Consider the following 13,747-nt stretch of genomic DNA (forward strand, 5'->3'; position numbering starts at 1 on the left):
GCAGGAGCAGAACCTAGAATGTGCATCTTCTCTGTCCTCCGAGAGTAGCTCAGAGTGTTTTGTGGCATTGAATTGGTGGAGTCTGAGGTGTAAACAGAGGTGGTTGAACTAGTCTGTTCTCAAATGGTTATCTTACTTAGCTTCTTACGGAATGATGATTATTAGTTCCCATATTTTTAAGTGTTGTGTTCCCTGGTTCTACTTTTAGCCTTGCATTTAATACTATTACATAACATTACCTACTGTCATGCTGATTTTGAAATTTCCATTTTTGTGGTTGATGTACCATTTCTCTGTTCATTTTATCCAGTTTCTAGTTATGAGGGATGTGTTCTGGTCTATCCTTTATCTTGCTTAACATATGGAATGTATGCATATGAAATGTATTCGCATCAGCAATTTAAGAAAGAGTATTGTGTTCTAGAGTCAGTTGCTGCTGTCTTGTTCTTGGCCGTGTTACTCTGTACTACTTGTAAATCTCTTTCTTCTCAAGACTGAATTGGAGCCTGGCATGGTGTTATTCTGGAAGAGGATCTAAAACACCTTGGCTTTACAGTTGGTGCCACAACTCTACTTTTGAACTGGAGGAAAATTCTTATAGCTATGCCAAGTTTATGGTGAAGATTGGACTCGCTTTTCTCAATTTCATTGGTCCTCCTACCTGCACAATGTAGCCTCAAATCAAAATGACCCAATTCCACCACTCTCAATGCAGTACCTTATATTGCTTTATGTTACAGGGGAGTGACTTGTGGGGCTTAACCCCTTAACTGCTGGGCCTTTTCCCACCCAGTGCGGAGTCCTTTTTTGGCTATTTGGTGTAGTTCGCGCTTAGACCCCTGTAACCTTTTGTCCACATAAGGTATCCACATCAAATTTGCATCCTTTTCTTCCAACATCCTGAGGATTCTAAAGGTACCTAGAGTTTGTGGATTCCCCTTGAGGGGACCGAGAAATTAGCCAAAATACAGCTAAGTTTTGTGTTGTTGAAGAAGAAAGAGTCTTTTTTCCCCTGCAAACGGTATCAACAAAGCGTTTGCGGTGATAAAATCACCATCTTCCCAGCTTTCAGGAACAGGCATACGTTTGTTAGAAAACCAACATTTTCGACACAGTTTTGGCATTTTAGTGGGACATAGCTTATGTTTTCTATTTTTTGTGCTTTTAACCTCCTTTCGTTTAGTGCAAGAAATTGATGTAAAACCAATAATGGATCCCAGAAAGCTATACATTTCTGAAAAGTAGACACACTTCTGAATTCAGCAAGGGTCATTTGTGTAGATCCTTCAAGGTTTTCCTATAGAAAGTAACAGTTAAAATTAGAACATATTGAAAACGAGTTGGAAAAAAACTGCCATTTGTGCCTGCTTTTCACCTGTAACTTTGTATGGCAGATTTTTAAAAGCAATATAACGTTATGTCCACTGGAGCCTTATGGTTGTAGGGGTGTATAGGATTTGTCGGTTCTCCAAGAACCCGAAGTACACAGAGCTAATAACTGAGCTGCGCCTTGCTGTGGTTTTCATTGGGTACTGGGTATACAGCAATTCACTTGGTAAAATATAAAGAATAAAAGATGAGTATCAAGGAAAACTATGTATTTCAGAAATGCGAACAACATATGGAGTTAAGAAGCAGTGGTTATTTGCACAACTCCGTATATGTGGGTACCTATACCAGCATGTGAATTAGAGGGCGTTTTTGAAAATGAATTCTTTTTTACATACTGTTCTACATTTGGAAGGGAGAAATGCATAAAATGTCAATTGGCAATAACACTTGTTCTACTATTCTGTGTTCCCCTAAGTCTCCCGATAAAAATGGTACTTCACTTGTGTGGGTAGGCATTAGGGCCCGCAACAGGAAACTGCCCAAAACGCAACTTGAGCACATCACATTTTTCTATTGAAAACGGACCCTTTTTTTGCAATGTGCCTAGCTGTGGATTTTGAACCCTATCTCAGCCGGCACCTAGGGAAACCTAGCAAACCTGTACATTTTTTTAAACTAGACACCCAGGGGAATCCAGGATTGGGTGACTTGTGTGGCTTTCACCAAGTTCTGTTACCCAGAATCCCTTGCAAACCTCAAACTTTGTAAAAAAAAAAAAAACATTTTCCTCACATTTCTGTAATAGAAAGTTCTGGAATCTACAGGGAGCCACAAATTTCCACCCACCTAGCATTTCCCAAAGTCTCCCGATAAAAATGGTACTTTACTTGTTTGGGTAGGCATTGGGGCTCGCAACAGGAAACTGCCCAAAACGCAACTTGAGCACATCACATTTTTCTATTGAAAAGGGACCCTTTTTTTGCAATGTGCCTAGCTGTGGATTTTGAACCCTAGCTCAGCCGGCACCTAGGGAAACCTAGCAAACCTGTACATTTTTTTAAACTAGATACCCAGGGAAATCCAGGATTTGGTGACTTGTGTGGCTTTCACCAGGTTCTGTTACCCAGAATCCCTAGCAAACCTCAAACTTTGTAAAAAAAAAAAAAAAGAAAAACTAATTTCCCTCACATTTCTGTGATGGAAAGTTCTGGAATCAGTGTGGGTCCACAAACTTCAACCCACCCAGCATTCCCCAAGGTCTCCTGATACAAATGGTACCTCACTTGTGTGGGTAGGCATAGGGCCCACGATAGGAAACTGCCCAAAACGCAACATGGGCACATAACATTTTTCCATTGAAAACTGACCCTTTTTTTTTCTTATTTTTGCAACGTGCCTAGCTGTGGAATTTGAACCCTAGCTCAGCCGGCACCTAGGGAAACCTAGCAAACCCATACATATTTTTAAATTAGACTCACAGGCGAATCCAGGATGGTGAGACTTGTGTGGCTCTCCCCAGGTTCAGTTACCCAGAATCCCTTGCAAACCTCAAACTTTGTAAAAAAAAAAAAAAAAAGTTCTGGAAAGTGATGGAAAGTTCTGGAATTTGTGTGGATCCACAAACCTTTACACACTCAGCATTCCCCAAAGTCTCCCGATAAAAATAGTACCTCACTTGTGTGAGTGGGCCAAATGACCGCGGCAGGGAAGGGCCCAAAACGTATTGTGGAGACATCGAAATTACCTATCACAAAACAACCTGGTTTTGCATGTACGGAGACAATGTGATTCTGCTCACTCACATGTATACCTCAAAACTCCAATTCCCTTCCCAATAAGATCGCCATTCGCTCCACGGCCAGGGCAAATAGGAGTGACGAAAGGGGAAAACCCTGTTGAGTGCTCCACTCAATTGCTCATGCCCCGGACACCTCTCGCCAACTCAAATTCGCACCATGGGGGCCTTGTACAGCATCTGAATCTAGCCAGGAACGCCGGGCTCCTGTCATGAGATAGCTCCAGCTGACAGTATCAAAAGCCTTCTCTAGGTCGATCGATCCCAGTGCCATATCTTGGTCCCTGCCAGTGGTCTTGTGTAGTACATGCGTTAACTGCCGGAGATTATGCTACGTGTTACGAGCCGGCATGAACCCACATTGGTCCTCATGGACCAGCCTGTGTACCTCCCCTGCAAGCGTCGTGTCAACCGCTTACAGAGAACCTTAATGTCAGAATGAATCATAGTTAGAGGGCAGTACGAGGAGGGATCCTCCGGGGCGCCTCCCGGCTTCGGCATAAGGCAAATAATACCCTCGCGCATAGGAGGAGTTAAGAGTTTCGAGCCTCCAAGAACATTTACAGTAGTTTCACTGTCAGTGTTGCAGAGTAGGCCTACAGAAACTCAGCTGGGAAGATGTTGCCAATGGGGCCTTTGCCGCATTCAATTTCCACAAGGCTCCTCCAAGCTTCTCGGAAGTAATAGCCTCCTTTAAGTCATTCACCTCATCCTCGGAGAGGAGAAGCAGGTCCAGTCCTGCCCCTTTCATAACAATTTTTGAAAGGAAACCACCTTGTTTATCCTGGTTGGCTTGAAGAAAGCACATTGTTATGTAATCCTGATAGTCTGGCTTAGATCATCACTCAATAATGTCGACCCTAACTTGGAATTAAAATCACCAGCGATAATAATTGCACTACCCGACTACACAAATCAGCACCAGAATTCAGAAATATATCCACAGAATCAAAAAAGGCAATGAAATTGCAAAACGTATTGGTATCAAAATTGTTGTTATAATTTGTTACCAAGATTCTAAGGCTTCTTCCCCACTTAGGCACTAGTCCCTGAAGGGTTAGGGAATTAGCAGGTAAACAACAAACCTGACAATCAATGAAGTTGCCACTCATGCCAACGCCTTCCTAGCTGTTCCTGACATAGAGGGTATTGCTGGTAAATCAAAATTGGCATAGATGTCTAAAAATTGTTCTGTGATAGACCTAGTCTCTTAAAAAAAAATATAATAGAATTTTATAACTGTTATTCCTGAGGTATTCCATGAAAGAATGTTTAAATTCCCTTTTGTAGATGGAAATGAATCAACAGATGTATTAACAGATTCACAAGTGTACAAAATATTTGTGGAAGAGAAATGAGCAATGTGCTTTGCAAAATCACAAATGTACTAAGTTGTGGTGGAAGTAGAGTGAACATGGAGGTGTGTAGCACTGCAACTGTGCAAAATGGTCACGTCATAGATAGGGCATGCTTTCACCCATATTTATATGTCGATGTAGGATGCTGGCTCGCTGTATTGTGTACTAAAACGAAGTACACTGTGCAGAGAGTCCAGTAGGTCCCCAGTTGGTTAATAGAGGCCAAAGTGGATAATACTAATTCTCTCTTTTGTGGGAGTGTGGGCGAGCAGTTAGGCTTATCAGAGAGTAGTGCTAAGCATTTGTTGTACTCACAGAGGCAATATATGAGACACATACTCAATGAATAAATCTGAGACCAAGTTAGAAAAATAACATTCTTTTCATGTACGTTTTAAAATCAAGTACTTCGTTCAAAGGTAAGTACTGTTTCCGATATTCACAGGTAAGTGAACCTGACTCTGCTTGACGGTACCTGCGAACTGCAGGGGAGTAGGTCCTCTACCCCAAGGGAGACTGTAGGCGATTTTCGAAGTGCTGGCATGCTACCCAAGGCTTTGGTAGCTCTCCAGCTCGCTGGACGAGTCACTGTTATGACTCAAGAGAAAGGGCTGTGGACAGGCAGGGATTCGTGCCAAAGTCCACAAGTCTGCGGCAGTTCTCGCCAGGCAGGGACTCTTCTTCATCCTTCTTCTCTTGATACGTTCAATCTGAGATCTTGGGTTCAGGGGTGCCACCTAAATACTTAATTTAGGGGCTTTAAGGGGAGTGACAGGTAGTAGCTAATGGGCTGCCTGACTTTAGGGTGTCGACACCCTATATATGACCATGTGCTGTGGGAAGTAGGCATAACCTGGACCCTAGAATGCTAGTTTCTTCCGAAACAAGATGGAGGAATTTGAAAAGTGGGTGCCACATCAGCTGGCCCGCCCTAGGGGTGGTGCTGGCTGAATGTGGCCCCACCTCCTAATCTTCCCGTCTATTTTCCCCTCAAAAAGTGGGGTCAGGACAGGGGGTGGGCATCTCCACTAGCAGGAGAGGCAGGGTCGTATAACAAAGGCGCCAGGGCCTTTGAAGCTTCCCGCCCTGGAATGCACATCCTGCATAGAGGATGTGTAAACACCTCCATTCAGAGCAGGCTTTGTTCCTGGCCTCTGAGAGCGAAGGCTTTCTCCTCAGGAAGTCAGAAAGCTGTCTATGGTGGCTGACTGGCCAAGACCGGTCAGTCAACGTGCTAGTAGTCAGTAGGTTTTCAGGGAGAACCTCTAATTTGATCTCTGAGTGCATTTATTAATAAATCAATCACCGACATCAGTGTGGGTTTATTAAGACGAGGTGTTTGGTACCAAACACCTTAGAGTACATTGAGGCCATCATGTAGCTGGGGAACTCATAATCATGAGCATCCATCCCATGTACTCATTATGACTTCCCTGTGCACTCGTAATGTCTAAGGGTGAATTTAGATATATCTGAGACACATCTACTCTGGCAGATGTGCCCACACATGGCTGCAGTGCTCCCTGCCTTAGGGCTGTAAGGCCTGCCATAGAGGTGACTTACATATACCACATGTAATGTTGGCAGGCATGGCACACAGGAATGTGTGCCATGTTGACTCTTCGGTTTTCTCTACACCCAGACAGCAATGTCAGTTTATGTGAGCTTGGTAAGGGGTCCCATAGAGTGACACAATTCATGCTGCAGCCCTTAGGGACCCGCTTTGGTTCCAAGGCCCTAGGCCTATGCCAATTTTGATTTACCAGCAATACCCTCTATGTCAGGAACAGCTAGGAAGGCGTTGGCATGAGTGGCAACTTCATTGATTGTCAGGTTTGTTGTTTACCTGCTAATTCCCTAACCCTTCAGGGACTAGTGCCTAAGTGGGGAAGAAGCCTTAGAATCTTGTTAACAAATTATAACAACAATTTTGATACCAATACGTTTTGAAATTTCATTGCCTTTTTTGATTCTGTGGATATATTTCTGAATTCTGGTGCTGATTTGTGTAGTCGGGTAGTGCAATTATTATCGCTGGTGATTTTAATTCCAAGTTAGGGTCGACATTATTGAGTGATGATCTAAGCCAGACTATCAGGATTACATAACAATGTGCTTTCTTTCAAGCCAACCAGGATAAACAAGGTGGTTTCCTTTCAAAAATTGTTATGAAAGGGGCAGGACTGGACCTGCTTCTCCTTTCCGAGGATGAGGTGAATGACTTAAAGGAGGCTATTACTTCCGAGAAGCTTGGAGGAGCCTTGTGGAAATTGAATGCGGCAAAGGCCCCATTGGCAACATCTTCCCAGCTGAGTTTCTGTAGGCCTACTCTGCAACACTGACAGTGAAACTACTGTAAATGTTCTTGGAGGCTCGGGACTCTTAACTCCTCCTATGCGCTAGGGTATTATTTGCCTTATGCCGAAGCCGGGAGGCGCCCCGGAGGATCCCTCCTCGTACTGCCCTCTAACTATGATTCATTCTGACATTAAGGTTCTCTGTAAGCGGTTGACACGACGCTTGCAGGGGAGGTACACAGGCTGGTCCATGAGGACCAATGTGGGTTCATGCCGGCTCGTAACACTTAGCATAATCTCCGGCAGTTAACGCATGTACTACACAAGACCACTGGCAGGGACCAAGATATGGCACTGGGATCGATCGACCTAGAGAAGGCTTTTGATACTGTCGGCTGGAGCTATCTCATGACAGGAGCCCGGCGTTCCTGGCTAGATTCAGATGCTGTACAAGGGGTACCACTACCTAGGGACTTACAAAATCTTAAAGGGGTGCCAATTGTGGAATAATTGTACAGTTTAGGGAAGGAACATTGGTACTGGGGACCTGGTAAGAAGGTACCCAGTACCTTTTCAGTCAAAGTTGCACGAGATACCAGGCAAAAAGTGGGGGGTAACCATGTCAAACGGGGCACTTTCCTACAGTCGGTTATAGTTCAAAGGTACCAGACGGGTAAGGTAACTGTGGACAGGTATGTTATATTTATGAGTATAGTTCAAAATATCTGCATTAACCAGTAGGGGTTCCCACAATCTTGGAAGAATAGATGGCATGCAAAAATAGCCCTGTGGGTCTACCCTGATAATGCTATCCAAGAGCCATCTGGATTCCAATGCCTTAAACAGCGCAGGTAGAAGTAGTGGGTTTCTAAATAACACAGTGGCTAGAGCCAACTTAATTAGATTCCCCCATCCCGAAGACTCGCCAGGTAAGGCAGATTTAGTCAAACTGCGAGGGAAATGCCTCACTTGCTTTTGAAACCAGTGCTCGATATTATTTTTAAACTATAAACATGACATTCTTTTCCTTCATGCAGAGAAGGATCATTAGTTAAAATCATAACAAAAGGGAGTAAATTAAGTGTCACCAAATTTGACTTATCCATCTTATAAGCATGAGATTTTATAGGCCCAGAATCTACTGGCAATAAATTAATCAGGTCATTGGCAAGAGCTAAATGGGGGAATTTATTGCAATTTTCAAACATTTCTGGTTTGAGCCTTCTCCTTCTGATTATTTTTTTCCGGGCGAGGCGCCTTTCCTATTCTCTGTGGACCTTTAGAGCATCATTTATAGGCATGAGTGCTTTTCTTTTTTGTTAGTGTAAACTGTGGATTTCTTTAGAGTTAATTTGTTGTTTCATATTTGTAATTACAGAAGTTACGAGTAGTCTTTCTTCTGCCACAATATTAGCACGAAGCTCAATTATTCTTTGCGGGTTGGAAGGCTCTAAGAAAAATCATTATAATTAGGTATCAATGTTTGAAAAGTATTCAGAATTACTATAATCATATTGGTAGTCTCCATAATTTTTTATTATACATATATATTTTACATTTTCTTGACAATTTCTGGTCAAATGGTAATTACTTTCAGCAGACTAAGCGCAACAATATAAGCTTTAGGGGGTATTGGTCACTTTCAGTGCATTCATTTACTGATATATCGTTCAGAAGGTATCGATGTGCAACATCAGTTTGATAATAATCAATGTGACTAGAAGGTCCTCTTGCTTGATACAAGAGTCTAGCATGGTCAATTGTGCAGCAAACCGCTATTGCATGCTCTAAGACCTACTCAAGAGTTTGCGAGCTAATTTGGCAATACCAAACACTTTTTCTTTTTACTCTAGGAACCCAGCATTGCAGTATAGACCATTCGGTGTCTTCATTTAGGCCTAATTCTTCAAATTGAAACAGAGATTCATATTGGTTATTGAGATCATCAGCAACTATTAGCATCCTTTTCTAATTATTGCTCCCACTAACAAAATGTGCTGTTAACTGAACAGGATATTCTTTGAGTCTGAATTTAAATGTATACTTCAATGTGTATAAATTAAAAAGCATATTTGCTTTAATGAAGGTTCCGCCCCGGGCAGAAGAGATCACCATCCCAGCTGATGTCACTCCAGAGAAGGTTCCCACACACATTGCTGATTATACGGGTAAGCTACATATTAAATGTTGTTTTTTCTCCTCTTGCAGTAGACCGAGCTGTACAGTAGGGTTTGACTTTGCCACTGTCCATTTCATGTCTCTTTTAATCTGTTGGGCACACTGCACTGTACACTGTCTGGTCCATCTCCACAACTTTGCAGCAGTGTGTGAATAGCTGTGTTTTTCCCCTCCAGTTTGTGGCACATTGTGTGGCCAGCCGAGAGTGGAGTTACAGAGCAATACTCCGAAGGCTATGTACCTTTATCTTGGCCACATTTCCCTTGATTGTGCCTCAAAGACTTCTGTATTTATCCAGATCCGTTAACACTAGAGAGAATGACTTGAGACCAAGAGCAGCACAGATCTTTTTAAGTACTCAACATTTCTTCTTGTTTCATTCGTGGCTGTTCATTTCCCTGTCCCTACAAGTTGATTACATACCCTAGACCCCATTTGGCTGAGGGTTGATCTAATGCGTCATGATTGACTTGTCAATTTCCTTTCTTCCAGAATCTGAGCAGACAGAAGAGGAACTTCGGGAAGAAATTACCAAGGTGAGCTTCTGCTGTAGGTCTATTTTGCTGATCCTGCTTCTCCTCCCACCCCTTGAATTGTGAGACTGTGTGCTACCATGCCTTTTTCCCCAACCAGTGTTTAAGATTTTCTTTAACACTTATCTTTCTGATGTATAAATGTGTGCTTCTCAGGTGAACTTGGTTTACCAAGTCCTCTCCTTTACTGCCATATGACGTTTTGCAGTTTGCAAGAGGGTTGATAAAATTTGCAAAGTGATTTGATCGTACCACCCAATCTCCCAAGAAAGCCAGTGTCTTCCTTTGGAATCCCATCTACACTTCTGTAGCTTTGCCTGCCTTACAAATGAAGTAGCACACTGTAAAAGCTATTAAGATGCCAATATAATGTAGGTTTGTAAAGATTAAAGTCCCGAATGCCTGTGCTGTTCTTCCATCCCTACTGTTATTCCTGGAAGTTCCCATGTATTTATATTTTTTGGCTAGCTTTGAGGGGCTGCTAATCCGATGGGACTGCCAAACTCTAGATCTGCTGTAGCTCAGAAGCACCACTGGTAGCAAAGCCTCTAAAGTGGTCTTCCCATATTTTTTTTTAGAGATAGTCGTTTTATCTAGGTGATTGCTAGTGTTAGAAGTAAATAGTTTTTGGAGTTCAACAGCTGCACCTAGGAATGATGCCTACCGGCTTAACCATATACATTAAGTCCAGATAACTAGGGTTAATGCCACCTTGTTAATTTCTTTTTTATATTTTTTTTTAAGGTTTTGTTTCATTGATGCTGTACAGCAGTAACCATACCTTGTTATTATGCAGGTTTACGAAACTTCCACATGTGTAAAAATGCTATAAAAAAAGTGATTTTCTAGTGGAAAAAAACCTCGAATCATGCAGAAGGGGAAGCTACTATCCGAGCCAGAGGTTCTCCCACTGCTAAAAGCATGAGAGCTTTCCTCCAAGAGAACCCATGGCTGCTCGGTGGCTTATTCCCCTGTTTATACCAACCCCAGCCAATGCTGTGGCACAGTGACCTCTTCATTTATTTATTAGTAATATTTGTATAGCTCAGACTTTGCCACTAGGGAAGTTGAGCTCTTTACATACAACTAGAAGAAGAGCACATATAACGTACATTGATGAGAGGGATGGAAAAGAGAAAATGAGAACAATGTTAGGTAGGTACATTTTGAGGAGGTTGTTTTTTAACTCCTTAGAGAATAGTTGTTGGTGGTTATGGTTTGGTCTCATATCATCAGGTATAGATTTCCAAAGCCTTTGCGTCTGACAGGAAAAATCCTGTTTGAATGTTGTTGATCTTGTGAATACCTTAATTAGTCTATTTTGGTTCCTACTGTTTCTGCGGTCTCGGGTGAAATAAAATTTGTCATTCAGATATAAAATGTAGCATATATAGAATTTCTTAATCTTTAAGCAATCTTGATGTCAGTTCTTGCTTCCAGGGGAGCCACTGAAGAGGCCTTCGAATTGGTGTGGTCATATTTTCTGGCTTTATTAAGAAGATGAGTCTAAATAACTGAAGGGGGTATTAAGAAGATGAGTCTAAATAACTGATGGGGGTATTAAGAAGCTGAGTATAAATAACTGATGGGAGCTCTGTAGTTCATAGAGCCTGGGTAGGAAAGCATGTATTTGGGCTGATCCATGAGAAACATTATTGTGTTTTTTTTGTGACTATATGATCAGCAGCTGCATGTAACACCAATTTTAGGGGATGCCAGACTGGGTTTAGGAAGGCCTGCCAAGACTGCTAGTTCTCCATCCAAATGACTCTGTACTTTTTTTTTTTTAAACATATTTTATTTGCACTTGGGTATCAGCAATACAGTCTCATGTCTTATCTTGTTCATATATGTTCCTGGTTAACAGTTCAAGGTAACATTCCCCGTCTGATTAGCTGACATTCTATCTATACCCCTTGTCTCGTGATAGGTTTCAGCGAACTACGCAGTTTCAGTTGCAAGGCACATTCTTTCAATATGATGATCTAACATTTCCTCCCCAACTGTTCCCCCCCCCCTCCCACCCCCACCCCTCGCTGCTGTCTACTAATCTACCACTTTGTCTCCCGCCTAATGTGTGGTCTGGGTCTCTCTCCGTACGTCTCTACTGAGCTAGGGCCCGTGCTGTTAGTATGATTTTAATCTTCTAAGCAGATGGAGTAAAAAAATAGCAGGCTGTTCTCAGTTTGATGATATATTCTATTAGGTTAACATGTTGGTCTTTGAGAAAGTCCAAGCATGTTATATGAAGGACCAGATTAGGGGAAAACCATAGAGGGAGTAGAGATTCTAGTCATTTATGTATTTGGAGTGTCAGTGGATCAAAGTAGCAATAATTCAGTTTTAGTTAGGTTCAGAAAGGGAGATAGAGGACATCCAGTTGGTCAGTTTTTTTTAGCAAGATCTTTAGATCAGCTGTACTGGCTGGGTTGGAAACCTGTAGGTGAACTTGCATGTTGTCAGCATATTGATGTATACAAAATGTTGTCTTGATTTATTGTGGCTAGGGGTTCCACATAAAGGATAAAAAGGTGTGGTGAGAGAACAGAACCTAAAGGAGTCCTACATTTTACTGGGATGGTGGGTGATTTAGTATGAGTCCCTCTCATTTTGTAAGTATGTCCCACTTTCCCCTCCCCCAGCCTCTGCCCCAGCCTCTGCCCCTGTTCTGCAGGGCTGCCTGAGGCACTTCTATCCTCCTACCTCCCAAACAATGTGGAGTGCCTGCGGAAGTGTGTGTATGTGCATGAGAGAGGTGTGTTCTGCCCAACTTTGTAAATTATGAGCACTTGCATAGCAGTGGTATTTCTGGTAATGTGGGAACAGAGACATAATACCCGCATGTGGTAAAACCCTTGCCCTGGCACAATGGAGGTAATTCTTGGAAGCATGGCATTGTTCTCACTATCGGCAAAGTGTTTGTCCTGGTATAATGGTGGCAGTTCCTAGCATATTATTGGCATCCATGGTGCTTATCTGAGTCATAACGATAGGCCTAAGGGAATGGAGTTTATTCCTGGCATATTATGTGCATTGATAGTACAGTGGTGCCCAACCATGGCTTAATGGCAGTTCAGACAGGATGGTGGTTATTATTGACATATAATGGGCATCCACAGTACAGAAATGCTGATACCTGGCTGCTGGAAAAGTTCCCCTTTTTGCATGGTTACCCCCCACTTTTTGCCTGACGTCTGATGCAACCTGACTTGATGTGCCCTGGGTCCTTGCCAATCAGGTTCCCAGGGCCTGTGTTCTTCCCCAAAACAGTACCTTTGTACCCGCAATTGGCACACCTCTGGCCACAGGTAAGCCCCTTGTAAAAGGCACCATGGGTACCAAGGGACTGTGACCAGGGAAGGCCTCTAAGGGCTGCAGCACCTATTGTGCCACCCTAGAGGCCCTGTACATTAACACCCACACACTGTCACTGCTGGCTGTGTGTTTTGGTTTATAGAAAAGTGAAGAGTGGACATGGCACATAGCCCTGTGTGCCATGCCTGCAACCCACTGCCTGAGGCCTAGGTAAGCAAACCCTCTAACAGGGTGCACTAGCCCTCAGATGAGGGTACAGTTGCATGAGCCCTGTACCCCTACAGAGTCTAAGTCAGTTTTTAGACATTGTAAGTGTAGTAAAGCCATAAAGAGTATGTGGTCTGGGAGTTGGACGTTATGAACTCCACAGCTCCATAACAGCTTTTCTAAAACCTGGGAAGTTTGATAGCAAACTTCTCAGCACATTAAACCCACATGGATGCCGGTGGGGGATTTAATGTAAAATGCACTCGTTGGGCATCTCGGAGATACGCCCTGAAAAATAACCAGCCCTGGAATGGTTCCTGAATGTTTGCCCACCATTTTCCACCGCCAGACAGGTTTCTGGAAACCTGGGTAGAGAGCGTCCGCTCTCTGGGTCCAGAAAAAAGCGGATCCTGGGCAGAGGTGTCATGGGCAGAGGATGGCCTGGGTCCATGAAGGGAAATCTTCAGAGGTCTGCCGCCTTTGTAAGCTGTCCCTGCCTTTTGCTGCCTCCCGCAACTGGCCCCAACCATTTCTGCCCTCCACTTTGGGCGGGAGACTCAGCAGGGAAACCAAGCTAGGAGGAAAGGTGTGCCACCCCCCTTTGCCAACCCCACCCTTCAGGTGGGGGAGAAGAGGTGAAGCACACATCTTAGTCCCCTCCATCTTGAAGATGAGGGGACCCAGCCAGTTAGGAGAGGCTCATTCCTCCTCCCACTGGAGGGTGGCATAATA

At 43.2% G+C, this 13,747-nt stretch overlaps 1 protein-coding gene across 2 annotated transcripts in view; it reads left to right on the top strand.

Moving 5' to 3' along the window:
* RHOT2 (ras homolog family member T2) overlaps positions 1 to 13,747 on the top strand; it is a 332,445-nt gene that overhangs the window by 91,143 nt on the left and 227,555 nt on the right. For both annotated transcript variants that reach the window (XM_085628143.1, XM_085628144.1), the window contains exons 3-4: positions 8,869 to 8,950; positions 9,453 to 9,496. In XM_085628143.1, coding sequence (XP_085484269.1) covers positions 8,869 to 8,950; positions 9,453 to 9,496 — 126 coding nt within the window. The remainder of the gene's footprint in view (positions 1 to 8,868; positions 8,951 to 9,452; positions 9,497 to 13,747) is intronic.

Source organism: Triturus cristatus, chromosome 10 (genome assembly GCF_964204655.1).
Source record: "Triturus cristatus chromosome 10, aTriCri1.1, whole genome shotgun sequence".
In the NCBI taxonomy this organism is placed as follows: domain Eukaryota; kingdom Metazoa; phylum Chordata; class Amphibia; order Caudata; family Salamandridae; genus Triturus; species Triturus cristatus.